The sequence below is a fragment of the Strix aluco genome, chromosome 7, assembly GCF_031877795.1.
Source record: "Strix aluco isolate bStrAlu1 chromosome 7, bStrAlu1.hap1, whole genome shotgun sequence".
Taxonomy (NCBI): Eukaryota; Metazoa; Chordata; class Aves; order Strigiformes; family Strigidae; genus Strix; species Strix aluco.
The window spans coordinates 27158893-27173376 of NC_133937.1; the positions used below are offsets into that span (position 1 = coordinate 27158893).

The following is a 14484-nucleotide window of genomic DNA, read 5'->3' on the forward strand; positions in this document are numbered from 1 at the left end:
GTACTAAACTGAAAGGTGGAGAAAATAATTGGCTTTTTTCCCTGGCACTGAGTTAATGTTTGCTGTAGCTTCAGATGTGACAACATATGGCGCTGCCTTGAGTTCTCTTATACCTACCACTGCTGGATATTTTAAGGATTATTTGTAAAAGCACTTGACAGCAAAAGTGTGCTACTGTCAGAGTTGCCAGCATGGTTGTGGGTTTGTCACAAATGCCAAGCATCAACAAGAAAATAAGTTTTAAAAAAAAAAATCTTTTATTCAAAGTTGCTTTATAAAGTTTGACAAGTGAAAACTAATCCAGAACACCATATCTAAAATACGAAGAGACTCTCCAAACACACCAAGATGAGGTCTTCCCAACTCAGCCAGTTTAATGAGAAAAAGCCTGCACCAGATTTAGCAAATGGCCTCTGTTGGACTGGATGGGGAGAGAACACAGACTCCAGGACTGCAGTGCCTTCTCCTGAGAGCTCCTGGCTTTGGAGTGTGCCTCAGGGATCCAGTGATTCCAGTTTCTCAGATCTGCATCAGCTTTTAGGATGATACTAAGGAAACAGTGATGCACATGCAGCCTACAGTACCTGCTGCTTTACAGGACAAAGCCAATCCCTTGAAATTAGCTGGAAGTCTCTTAGGGTTTGCAGGTGGGAGATAATGGATGGCATGTTCAGGCTTTTTAGTTGTGAAACAGGAGTATTCTTCTCTAATGGAGTTGAATGTTCTTTCAGAACAGACCCATGTAGATGCTGCTTAGTAATCCTGTCTGGGGTAGCCTGAACAAAGGCTTCTGGAGGAGGATGTGCTTGTCTGGGCAACAAGAAAACAAGACTGTCATTTAGCAGGGAAGCCTGCACTGGAATGTGATAGCCACTGGCTACTGATCAGGGAAGTGCTTTTGAAAAGAAACCTTCCTCCTCCCTTGTTTTCATAAGACTACCTAAAAAAACCAAAAATCCCTCTGCAGTAGTTTGGTAGAATCTTCATGCTGGTAAGAATGATTAAAAATTATCATTGCAAGTGCTACTTGCAGTGGAAACTAGAAACAAAAGCAGGTCACTAAAATGTGAGTGCCCCAACTTTGTTTCTATGAGATTTTTTTTTTCCCCCATATATAATTTTCTTACCTATAAAACCACTCTTTCAGTCCTGTGCCTTGTCCATGCCTGTTGGTGTGAAAGAGGAAATAGTGTGCTTTCATAGCACAACCACTTGTGATATTGTTTCCAGGAGACATTTAGATTATAGATAACTATATTGCTGATATGTCTGAAGTAGTTACAGTTTGGCAGCATATGACACAAAGAATGAATGGGAAGAGGAATTAGAAATAATACAACACTGATGGTATGCGAAGTGCAGGCTGGGATTTAATTAGAAATTGAAGGCTGATCGAAATGCTTGGTGGTACGCGGAAGTTTCCTAACAAAAAATGTCCTGATCTTTGTCATGGCCTGTAGAGATGGCAGTGCATAACCTTTTTCTTGGCTTGCAAAACAGTGCAAGAAACTGTACGGTGGCTCAGCTTTTCACAGAAATGAGTCGTGACTTAAGTGGGGAGAGGAAAGGAGACTGAAACACTCGATCCAAGGGAGACACCTGTAACATGTCACAAAACAATGTTCTCCTTGTAGTGGAATCTTTGCCTAGTAGACCTTTTCTGAATATTTGTTGCCTTTATGTTTTATCTCTTTCCCTGTGCTGGGTTGAGTAACCTAGCGTTGGAGGTAGCCGTGCTATGAAGCAGGGGTCGGGCCATGTGACCTGCTGGGATCCTTTCCAAACTAAACTATTCCTTGATTCTGTGAAACTGTTTGGAAGCAAGGGTGACAGTTCTGGGTCTGACACGTGGCACCAAGTCTGACGGCTCCATGTTCCCAGAAAGCCATTGGTGGCCAGGCTGGCAAAGGGCTGCAGAAAGGCTCCAAGAGGAGCTGCTTGGACTTTGAGGAGCATGGCTAGTGGTCAGAACTGCAAGGACTTTAAAACCCAGGGCTTTCTGAACTGTGAGAGCTGAAAGCCAACTGCGGGACTATTCAAAGGTACACCTTTGAATACACATTAGCAAGGAAGATGATTTCTCTTGGTTAGTGTGTAAAGAAGCTCTGGATAGTAAGATTTAAACTCTACTTTAGATGGGAAAGCAGGGTGTTGCTTGAGACTTGATCTCCAAAAGCAAGTAGGAGCAACCTGCAGAATACCAACCTACCTGCTGAGGATCTTCTGTTCAACATGTACACCCATCCCCTCATAGACCTCCTTGCCAGTTGGGCTAACAAGAAGCAACCCTGCACGTAAGCATATGGCGTTGTGGAGAGGTAATTTCAAATGTAATAAGGTTGTCAAGAGGGTGTCAGGAAGTTCAAATAGAAGTATAATGGAATGAAAGTCTTTGAAAACAGGACTGCTGCAAGTTCTTAAGTGGGGAAAAATATAGTGATGTTGAAACTGTTATAGGTTGCTGCTGCCAAAAGACAGTGATGTGTGTTCCTTACTGCTGTTCTTTGAAGCAGACAACACTGAATGGAACAAATTTTTGGGGAGTAAACACAGGTGGTCAAAGACAGATCAGTGTTGGGATGCAGAGGAGTTCCTGAAATCGCCCTGTGGGACTATTTCACCAGCTCCATGTGATTCATTTACTGGTTCAATAGGTCACATTGATCCTCATGTGTCACAACTGCGGACCCCAGCCGGTCACTTTCTGGCTTGTGCATTATCAACAGGATTGCAATTTTGCAATGGGATCTTAATTTCTCAATTCTGTTGATGAGAGCGCCAAAATCTATGCTGTTTGTCAATTATATTAACTCTTCAAGGCCAACAAAAATGAGGAAAAGTGTAAATAAACTAGTAAGAACAAATAAGAGAACAGATGTGTCCTGTTTCTAGTTCTTTTGCTGACTAAAATTACAATTTTTGGTATGAATAGTTTGCCTGAAACAGAAAATACTGTGCTAGCTCAATAGTGTCTCCTAAAAGTTGCTATGAGCTGCTGCAGTTAGAGATGGAAACACCTCCTCACCCTACAGGAAAATGTTGTGTCTACTGTTGGCACGCAGCATCTCAAGACAAGAATATAAAATGTTTGCCTTTAGCTACCTGTAGTAAAGCAGTTGGACTGGTCCATCCAGCAAAATGTTCTACTCTACATGGGAAAAGGAGGCAGGAACCCCCCCAGCCTGTTGCCTCTGTGGATGAGTTTTAAGGAGGTGGCCCGTTGGTGCTTTTTAGGGCCTGTTGTGGAAATCATGATACCAGTGGAAGGAGGGGGAGCAGTATATCACATGCTGAGTTGTGTGTACTGAATTCTGCCCTCACATGTTCAAAAACCCTTTCAAAAGTTGGACTTCTTAGGAGAAAAATGCAGTGTGGGATCTTTTCTGTTGAACCATAGGTGGTAGGAGGTTGTTCTGCTTTTAGAAGTTATAGTGCTGCTGTAGTATGGGTGCTCGGGTGAGGGCCCAGTCTTGGGGAGGTGCAGCTCTGACTGGGATGCTGCGTGGTGGGGGAGTGCTGGTGCTCCCCCAGATCCCCAAATAGACTGACTCTCCTTAAGAACTTAGGGCAGGACTCCTCTGCATTGAGACTGCTGCCTTGCATCACTTGTTCAGTGAGCTGGTCCGTCATTTGAAATAGACTTTGTATTTTGCGCATATGGTGACTCCATAGAGGCTGGTGAGAAGTGTGGCTGTGGTGCACTCATATAAAATAGAGGAACAGTGCAGTTCAGCAGGTGTTGGGATCCACTGATGTACATTCCTGTAGCCTGCTGGCTGGGTTTGCTGGTTTTAGCTGGTTGGGTTTTGTCGGGCTTTTCTGTTTGGTTTTTTGTTTGTTTTTGAAAGGTGGTACTTATAAATCGAATTCTTTCAACACATCTTTCAGTAAAAACCTCCCCTCATTTTCTTTGCCTTATAATAAATTTTAAGTGAAAGAAAGTGAAAATTTTAGACTATAACAGGTTTGTTTGTAACCAATGTTTTTTGAGATCTGTTTGTTTCTTAAGAAACTGTGTAGTGTCTTCTAACTTCCACGTTGCCCCTGAGCCTATTAGAGGACGTACAAACCACAGCCTGTAAAATGCTTGTTTTCCTGTGTTTTGTACTTCCCCCGCCCTCCCATGTTTTCAGAGTAGTAGGAAAGTGCAGACTTTTGTGAAATGATGCACCACGTCAGGGACTGAGATCTTGCACTGTAGTCCTTTTCCATCTTGAGTGTCCTGAGGACCTGCTGGGTGATACTGTACAGCTGATTTGGCTCTGCTCCTGGACTACTTCACTATTCCAGGAAGAAGTTTTGCAGGAATGCTGATCTTATGTAAAGCACATGGCTAATTATGAAGGAATCATTTTAGATTGGAATCTCGCAAGAACATACTGTAATTATCATTTAGATCTAAATGAATCCAAGCAGTCTTCTCTCAAATTATAATGTTCTGTTTATGAATGCGTTTCCTCCACTTGGCATTTAGCCTCAGTAATGCAGCAATATTGTGTAAAATGTGGAACAAATGACATCTCTCTCTTAAGAGAATGTCTGACTCCTAAACCGTGATAACTTTTAATGGAAAAGGAAAGGGATGATGAGAAAGCAGCGCAGACTAGATGATAAAGCACTGTAACTCATGAGTTTGGAGATACGGGGTTTTCTTCCTTCATGGTTTTTGGTGATCCTCAGCTGTTTTTTAACCTCTTTATGTATTTTAGAGTTTCCCAAGACCGTAACTTGTGACTTTTCAAATGCTTGCAGATCGTTGAGTAAAAGATTACATTTACAGAAGATACTGACAAAGCATCTTAAAAGTGTGTCTGTTTAATTTTAGGACAAGGAAACCTGCATGGGTGTCAACAATCAAAGTTACATATGTGAAACGGGCCACTGTTGTGGACAATCCCAGTGTTGCAACTACTACTATGAACTCTGGTGTAAGTCCTTCCATTTTGTATGGCTTCCCTTCCTAATCTGCATGGCTCTCATACCATACTACAGGTCTGGCTTGTGTCCCGTGGGATTTTGTATTCAGCCCTCGTTATGCATTGCCATCGCATTTCACTGCAACACAAACCGGAGTGGACCTGATACGGCAAGGGAAATAGGGTTGTTTCAATGGGCATTGGCTGCTTTTTGATGAGTAATGGGTCATCTTGCCACGTTCATGACTGGAGATTTGTTGTTTGGTCTTCTCACTGATTTGGGCAATACTGAGGGTACTCAAAATAGCATTGTATACGAGTGAGGAAATCACGCTTGAGGGAGAAATGCAGATGCGCACAACACTAGTGTTTGACACACTCAAACAGAGAATTAATTCAGTATCTTTCATCTTATTGTTTTAGTTCTTTGCAAGAATGAGAGTTTAAATCTGATCTATCTTTTTAAAGCTGTGCTTTCAAGGAGCAGGGCCAGGACGTTTATTCCTTTCAGGACGCATTGTGTTTGGAGCACAGCTCTTTGGGTGGAGAGGGTCTTGGGCAGATCTTGTGGGCTGGCAGTGGCTGAATACTGTGTACTGTGAGGAACATACATTGCCCATTGCAACCCCTCTTATCTCCTCTTTCCCAAAATCTGGGATTTGGAACTACCCAGGTTTCTAGTGAGTGGTTGAGTGACTATATTTCCTAAGTCCCTTTAGACAGCAGCACGTAGGTCAAAGCAGGTCAGCAAAACTCTGATAGAGATATGTGGAAAATAGGAAGTTGAAAGGATAGGAAGATAAGAAATGCTGAATTTTTAAGGGCAAACTTTTAGAGTTGTGCCAATCTGATGGTGTCTTCCTTTCTTGAGGAGGAGCACAAAGGGTCGAATGTTTTGACATGCTGTTGTACTGCCAGGAGCCTAGGCTGAGAAGACATCTGCGCTCCTAGAATTTGGAAATGTGGAACTCTGAACATTGTATCCCCGTGGTAGAAACTGGAGAAACGTTCTTACCACACCCAGTGGTATCTTGTAGCCTTTATGCAACTGTGTTATCTACTTAATTCCCCTGCTGTGCCCAGTTTCACTTTCTCAAAGTAGTGCCTGTGTGGAAATGTATTATAAGTACAAAGACTGTCACTTAACCTGGATCCAAGGTCAGGAGTAGCTGACACTTCATCCTTTAGTCTGGAAACACGCTTTTATTTTTCAAATTAACCAGAGAAGCATGGAGGATGTGGCTGTAAACTATACAGAACTCTTTCAGACTCTTTCAAGACACACTGTGCATCAGACTGTAGTGGCTGGCTGTATTGATACTAATGGCAGGATTTGAATGTACTGCAGACTTTTTACAGCAGCTTTATCTTCAGAAGTTTCCAAACAGTTCAAGAAACAGTTCAGGGCTGGGGGAGGGCAGCTCCAGGGACCCTAGCAGGCTGAGAAAGAGGCATGAATACATGGCTGCCTTGGACTGCCTGGTTCAGATTGTAGCAGTTGGTAGCACAGGCAGGACGGATGGCTGGAATTTGTTTGGACTCTATGGGGGTGCATGGACAAAGCAGAGTGGGGAAGGTCAGACCCAGTTTTGGATTTGTGTGGGTGGACATGTAGAGGAAGATGCATGTATGTAAGGGTTTACAGACTCTCTGGCAAGCAGGATCTAAATTGAGCAACAACATGGAGTACAGCTGCACACTGCAGCTTATTGCATAGTCGCCATGTTTCTCCCATGGACATCTTAAGAGAGGCTTAATTGACTTGCATACAAACAATACAGTCTGAACAATAGCCCCCTGCCATTTTAATGGAATTATTTTTACTTTAACTATCTTTGCGCTCTCAGTATGGCGCAGACTTTTGTACTTGGCAGTGCCTGGCTGCATCATGAGAGTTCTTGGAAGATAAAACCAGATTTTGTTAGAAGGAGGCAGAATATTTCAGGCTGCTTTATAGGGCAGGCACATAGGTCACGCTGAGATCATGGAATAAACATATTAGTGGCACGCACTGCTGGATGGTTTCTTGGTAGGAATGGGTTTCTGTGTTGACATTCAGATTCCTTCTGCATTGCAGAGAGCATCATATACCACACTGAGGTGAGGGGAATAATGCAAACTTAAGACCTATTCTTCTAGGCTTTCTGCAAATTCAGGCAAACGTCCAACATTGATTTAAAATTGATTAGTGTTTTCAAAGCTTGCTTTGCCATTAGGAGTGCTAGAAAAAAGTTTCTGGGATGAGGGTGTAGTGGGGGAGGCACAGGGGAAGCATGTCCTTTAAATGAAAACTCATATTCTAGAGCTTGCGACCACAGCTGCAGAACTTATGTGCTGCTCCAGGAGTTGCTGAGTATCTTTGGTAGGTTCGTGTGGTGAGGCACTCTTAAGACCTTCAAGGTGAATAGCAGTGATATTTTATGTAAATAGTCTTAATATGAGCAGTGAATTGGTGGTGTGGAGAGCAATGGCTCTACATGCTTGGGAATAGATTAGCTTTTTTAAAAGTTAATAATAAATTTTGGTTAATGAACAGTTAACTTAGCAGCACCTTTTAAGTATGGCTTCATGGTTGTTCTGTGTTTTGATTTGAACCTGTGGATGCATGTACTGAAATAGTTTTTGAGAAGTTTCTGCTCCTCTTGACCTTCTCAGACCACCAGTGCTTTTGTGTGCCTGAAAACAGACCTCTTGCTAGTCCTGTTGAATTAAATCCTGGATTTATTTACCACCACAGCTTTGTGGGGAAAAGAAGCAGAGGAGGGTGGCATTTGAAATGGAAAAGAAAACTAGTCTGTCTTTGGACATGCCTTCTGAAATGTGATCCTGTCTTGTGGCCACTTGGAGTTTTTCCCGTAAAAAGGATCTTTTTCCCCGTTTAGGAATTTGTGGGAAGTTTCTCTTTGAAAATGTCTGATCTCAATATTTCTAGACAGCAAGTAGGGTTGCAGTAATTATAATCCAGTCCTTCAGGGTAGTGGAATAGGATGCAAAATCAAGGTATTATTTTGTTAAGGGGTGGAGTGGAGGAATGGAGAACGTGATATGCCAAGCAGGTGGACAGCCTGTGTTTAAAATTAGATAACAGCCTAGTTTGGATTCCCCACCCATCTCTTATTTAAAAAAAAAATAGTGCCTTGTTGCCAAATAATAAATCTATATCCAGATTTATATAGGTCTAATAGCTATGTAAAAGTCTAATTAGTTCTTAGCTCAAGCTTGCTAGCCGGTAACATGGGGAAAAAAAGTGCAGTTATGTCTCTCCATTTTCTTGGAGTAGAATCATAAAAAGTAAGAGAGAAGAAGGAGCTTTAGCGTTGCATTTCCTCACATGGGGAAAGGTGTGTGTTTGGATGGTGGTTGAGCTGGTTCAACATTTTAGCCTAACAATTTCTGTGGGCTTTGCAGAGAGCTCACAGTCCCTAAGGAGGAGATTGTGGTCTTGGGAGAATGGCAGCAGCCACTGGATTTTGCTTACTAACAGTTCTTACTCAGGTCTGTTATGAAGTGATGGTGATTTGCTGAAGTTTTCCAGTGTTGGCCTTTGTCCAGGCCTGATAAGTGTCTTATTGCTTCAGTGTTCCAAAATACCACGTTTCAAAATACAGGAGAGAAGGTAATCACAGAATTCAGTTCCTGCATTTTGCAAGTTAAGAATTAAGGCTCAGCTATTCTGGAGTTTCCTGAGTTTAAGTGTATAATGTAAACTGAAAACCAAATCCAGATCTCTTGACATCTGTCCTTGTGTCTCTCCTTGCCTATTGAGGACCAGCATGAAATTAGGTGATTCCAGAGGCCCTGAACACAGCAAGCAAAGCTGTAGAAAGTGTTTTGCATGGTGTGGTTGGAAGAATAGTAGGCTATGCTTCAGGAATTGTGGAGCATGGAAACAGGCAGCTGATCACTGCGCGCGGAAGATCTCTGTTGTAGGATTTCAAAGTTAGGGCTTAGCTGGTCTTGGGTCACTTAGGCACTGTACAACAAACCAGCATTGGTGATGAGTGAGTATTCAGATGTTGGATATGCCTATTTTGCTTTGTTTTGGCTGCTTTAGCAGTGATACTGAGCCCCTCTGTTTCTGAAAGAAAAAAAAAGAAAAAAGATCTTGACTGTTTGGGCGCTAGTGGAAGGGTTGTACAGGAAAAAATGTTCTGTTTGCAGGCAGCACAGTTGATGTTTTTGCTGATTTTGAACATTTTGCTCATCTCTGCACGCTTCCCCTTGGAATCTCTAGACAGATCTTTTCCCCAAAAAGCATGCTGCCAGAAAATTTTGGCAAGGATACGGTTAGTTGCTAAAACTAAAGCAACTGCTGTACCACGTACGTGTTCCAGGTCAGCTTTATAATAGGAATTTATTTCCAAGACTTTGCTGCAGTCTCTAAAACCCTCAGTCAAACAACTCATCAGTCCTGTGTTTTCTTCCTCACCCTATGTTATCTTATCCTTCAGTATAACCGCATGCCTTTTCAGAGAGGGATTTGCCCTGTTCCTTGCCTTTCACCCAGCCTCCTACATGGTTGTACCTGCTTTCTCTTTCCTAGGTGTATCAAACTTCACCTTTGGCTGCTGTTACTCCTTAGCTGGTACTTCAGAGATAACCCTCCCATGACAAAGCCTAGTTGAAAATACAGGGCAAACAAAACAGATGTCACAACCATGCAGAAATTCATGATAAATAGGGTCACCAAGGGAGTTATTTTCTGATTTCCTTGTACTTTTTGTAGCCTAATCCAGACAGCAAAATCATCTTTATGCTTGTTTTGGTGTGACTCGTAAAATTCACAAATCCAGAGAAGGCAAGCTGTCCTGCATAGTCTGACTGTGCAGATACTGACTTTTGTCCCATGTGGCCTGCTCCCACCTGCTCTGCGTTAAACAGCAAGGAAAGGGAAGAGAGCTTGCTGGTGCTCTTTCACCCTCTGCCTTCTGTACCTCCAATCCAGCTCCTCACCAGATATCCAGATCTGTTGGTGCAGACTGTTTCCCAGGTCTTGTTCCCGGATGTTCTGGACATGATCTCAGCTGGATGTTCCCCTCTGATCTAGGTTAGACCACTGTTCAACATACACTTTACCAGCATAGATGTCTTGGGAGGGGTAAGTCAGCTGGAATTGACTACAAACATGTCTGCTGGAGCACAGGAGCAATTGCTCCCTGCCCAGGAGAGAGGCATAAAAACAGTGTCTGCAGATTTACCGCCTCAAGTTGACTGCTGTTGCAAGATAAGCAAAGGATTTTTCTGAAACGTGTCTTTTTCCATCTTATCTCATGGCAGTGGGTGTACCATGTATACTGGATGCTATTCTGAAAACTAGAAACCAGCTGCAGTTAACATCTATCTCCTTTTGTCTGTTACCAGTCTGGGAGCAAGCAAGCAGGAGTTGGAGATGTTGCCTTCAGCTTTTTTGTTTTGCTATTGTACTGTACAAATATTTAGTAACTTTTTCCTGCAGTGTGGTCAGGCTGGGACTGCAGTTACACTGATTTAAAATGACATAAAACTGTCACTGAAAGTCACAGTCTTTCTCTTGCTGCTGTTGTGTTTGGCAGATGAGTTTCAACCTGCTCTGGTTCCCTCAAACCAGTTCAAACCACAGTTGCGCACAACTTTGTGCTGGCACAAGAAGAAGTGGAGGAGGCAGCAGGAGGTATGGAAGAGACAGACAGGAGAAGACCACGTCATTCAGCAACTTCTTTTTTTCCTTCTTAAAATGTTCATAGGCCTATGGCCTGGATCCTTCATCTGACATTCTTGAGCAGCAGCGTTGACTCGTACAGGCTCATGTCTGAAGTGGCAGGAGACGATGCGATCTCTGCGCCAAGGACACTATTAAACCCAAGTGCATCCGAGTTGTGGTACCAATTAAATCTCTCTCTTATTTTTGATGATAGGGTTGGCCCTGTGAAAGACTTTTTTCTCCAGCCATGGCTGACTGTGAGGCCACCATTTGGGACATAACTTTTTCGTCAATGAAATTGTCCCACTTCTCCTTCTGTTCAGAACCAGCTCTCATGGAGCCAAAGTTATTACCCAGATGCTTGTCAGGCAGACACAAAAACACTTTGCAGTATGTTTTGGCTTGCTTTTAGGGGACTTCCTGCCAACAGAGCAATGGCATTTGCCCAAGTTTACCATGAACTTGAGGGCAGATTTCTCTGTTCCTACCCTTGGAACGCTCCAGAAAACGTTTTCCATTTTGCACAGGATAAAAGGAGCTTCCCTCTATGGGAATGCTGATGGCAATGTCCCAGACAGCAAATACAGTACAGCACCAGACTGAACACTGCTCCCCCCTTTTTCATGAGGAGGGGAATGCTCTGGGTTTTTTTTATTCTTAATTATTCTTAACTTTGAGCAAAACTATGGTCAGTGTCCCAGAAAAGTTTTTCTTGAAGATTTAAGCCTGTCATGTTCTTTCACAGCTGGTAGAAGACATCTCTGGTGTGTGACCATGTGATGGGGCTCCCTTTCCCAAGGACACTGTAAACATAGCAGCCTTCTCTTTCTTTGGTATTTCCTCTGCTTGAGAGAGATGGCTTTCATGGGAGCTAATTCTATTCCCGGGTCTTTCTGCAGCTCCTGTTCTGACTCTCTGAGCTTGCTGCTCATGTAGACCTTACATCTCTGAGCCTGACTGATGCTGGCTAAGAGGTTGGTGGTACTTTTTTATTTTTATGAAAGGTTTTGATGCTCTGTCAGGGAAATCTCTTGACAAAACTCAGCTCCTTGGCTGTGTCTTATTCAACCTTTGGTTACATCATTATCCACCTGTTGGCATCACCAGTGAATTTGACAGAAAATACAGCAGTGTTTCTCAGGACCCAGCCTTTCTTGGACTGGAGAGTGTTTCAGCTTCTGACTCTTCCATAAACCAAGAGCAAACATGAAATTGCCTTCAAGTCCGATGATCCCCTGGTGCATGTTTAGCTGCAAACTGGTGCATCGCTTCTGTCGATACTGTCCACCAGCGGTTGTTTTTTCAGAGACCCTGTTTGCTCTCTGCCTGTCATGTTGCCCTCAGGTTGCCACGAGCTTTTGTTCCCTGTGGTCACTGCTGGGTTGTCAGTGGGAAACAGTCTCTCTCAAATCAGACATTTAATGGCAAACTTGACTCAGGATGCCCGGTGTCTCCCAACCTTTTCTCCTTTTCCAGTGACTGCAGCAGTAGCTCAGCACAATGCAGCTGAAAACCAGCTTGTGTCCGTTTGGGAAGGAGGCGCGTGTTGAAGAACGTAGGGAAGGCTTTTGGGGATGGGGAAGACTTTTGGGAACAGTGAAGGCAACTAGAAGCCCAGTTTTACTTGGCTTTTAGAGGCCTTTTAATGCCAAACTTCTGTTGCCTTTGCACATCTCACCCATTTTCAGCACGAGGCAGAGCTGGTGCCTGCTTTTGCCATGAACGAGGTGTTAGCATGTACCGCTACTGTGCTCAGCCTCCACGTTTCCTGATCATGTAGTGTTGTCTTTGGGTGAATTTGAAATTCCCTTCCTTCCCCTCCTGCCAGAGGAGCCGCTGGGTACACGGGCCAGTGCTCTGCTTGGCTTACCTCCCCGCTGCTGGTTTGAAGCCAAGCATCACCAGGTGTACAAATGCACAGCTCAGCCCTGGACATCTTCTCTGTTCGCTCCATACTTTTAGACATAATATTTACAATTGCACTTGGCGTTGTATGCATAGCTTTATTCCAAATAAAGGACCGTACTATATATTTGCTAGGCTTTAAAGTTTTTCTGTTCTGCAGCCAAATTTGCAGTTGTGCCCAGACTTCTGGCTAGGGCATGTTGTAGAGCCTTTTATGGAGGCCCTGGACTCCCAGTGCCATGCTGGGCTTGCAACCAGAGCTGCATCCGATCTTTCAGCGCTAGTGCCCCGGCTCAAGCAACAACCAAGGAGGCCCTTGTGTGCCTCAGCACCTATGGGTGTCCCATTCTATTGCTTCCTGTGCACTGGGGGGAGGCTTTTGGCCCTGCGGTGCAGATGTGCTGTTGTGTGATAAGGTGGGGCCATTAAGGAGGATGCCAGAAGCCAGGCCAGCAAATGGCTGTGGTGGGCACACGCTGCTGACCTCCCGTGATCATCTGGGCAAGAACTTGGGCTCATGCTGAGTCAGGGGTTGAGTAATTCCTAGAAGCTTGAGGAATTGTCAGCGGTTAATGAAACCAGGCAATAACGTGGTATTAGTGGGTTCTTTTTCTGGAAATTCCCATGAAAAACAACAGATCTCATCCACTTGTGGTTGCGAGTATGCAATAGACCCTTTGCATGAGAATGGAGGTGTTGTTCCTGGCACTGTGGCCAGATTGCAATGCAGTAAATTATGGTCTGTTTACTTAAAATGCCACCTGTGGTTTCAGTAGGATCCAACATTAATTTATTATCCTAAACTGTTATATGTTGTTACTGCCTGTTGTTTACAGAGCTGCTGCATGTCTTCCCAGGAATGGCTGAGCTTACTTTGACCCCTACTCTGAGCTTGTGCATCGGTTTGTCTGCAAAGCACTTTGGGATTTCTTTGGAATGGGTAGAGAAGTTTTCTAAAGAATACTTTTTTTAATCTTCTGGATGCAGGCTTGGGTGGGAGCAGTTATTCCCTGCAGAAAAATTCGGCTGCTACAGCTGAAATTGCTTAACAGTGGCAGTTCTCCAGGACATCTTAACTAACTGAGTGCTGCTTGCTACCATTCCATCTAGAGTTCTTGGGAAGGGACATGATCAAATGTGTTAAAAAGCATCTGTTTTCATAACTGTAGAGCTAAAATCCCTGGATAGCTGGGTGTAATTTTCCATTGTTTTTGAACACATGATCATGGAGTGCCCTTCGAAAATAAGGAGTACTTAGAAGATGAACTGCAGGCCTGCTTCAGTGCTGTGCCAATGACCTGGTCTTGATGAGTGTGTTCTTGCTTCCTCAGCAAGCAAGAGCCAAGGGACCTTCTCTTGGCAAGAAATGAAGTGTATTGGTGGGAGTCTTCAAACTGCAAGAGAGTGTGTATTGCGTTTGCATGGCAAGGTTCTGGTAGTGGCGGGGGGGTACAGGGGTGGTTGCAAATGACTGGTTTTAGAGGGAAGGGTGGACGAGATTCTTTTAGTATATATAAAAAGGCTTATTTAGAAGCAGGAGGGTGTTTAGAGGGTAGTGGACACTTTCTCAGCTTGGTTTGAAGGAAGTGCAGAGGGCATCTCTAGTGCTTTGTCCTTTGCTTCTCTGGAGCAAAGATCACAGTCTTCTCTCTGCCCTTTGTGGTACAGCTGAGCCGGCTGGCTAGAAAAGCTTCCTAGGAACCCTGATTTCCAGCCAAGCAAAAAAAAAAACCCAAAACAGAGCATGTAACACCTTCATTTGATAGCAGGTTTTGATAAGTTTGGGCATAAGGCAAAATCCAGTCCATTAGGGAAATTGGTTGCGCAAGCCAAGAGAGAGATTTCAGTTTGCTGTGCCAGAATACATGAAGAATTTGGGTTACGACACAGGGAGGTGAAAGTCCCTGCTCAAAATGCTCGGAGGCACGATACGGCATATCCAGTTCACCTACAAACAGCCCAATGCAGGGCTCTGAGATGGGT

General features: G+C 43.8%; 1 protein-coding gene across 4 annotated transcripts in view; it reads left to right on the forward strand.

Moving 5' to 3' along the window:
• The window catches only part of WBP1L (WW domain binding protein 1 like), a 60606-nt gene that overhangs the window by 40869 nt on the left and 5253 nt on the right, over window positions 1–14484 (forward strand). For 3 of the 4 annotated variants that reach the window (XM_074831175.1, XM_074831176.1, XM_074831178.1), the window contains exon 2: window positions 4826–4928. The exons of the other annotated variant lie outside the window; for it this stretch is intronic. In XM_074831175.1, the coding sequence (XP_074687276.1) occupies window positions 4826–4928 (103 nt within the window). The remainder of the gene's footprint in view (window positions 1–4825; window positions 4929–14484) is intronic. 4 annotated transcript variants of the gene reach the window in all.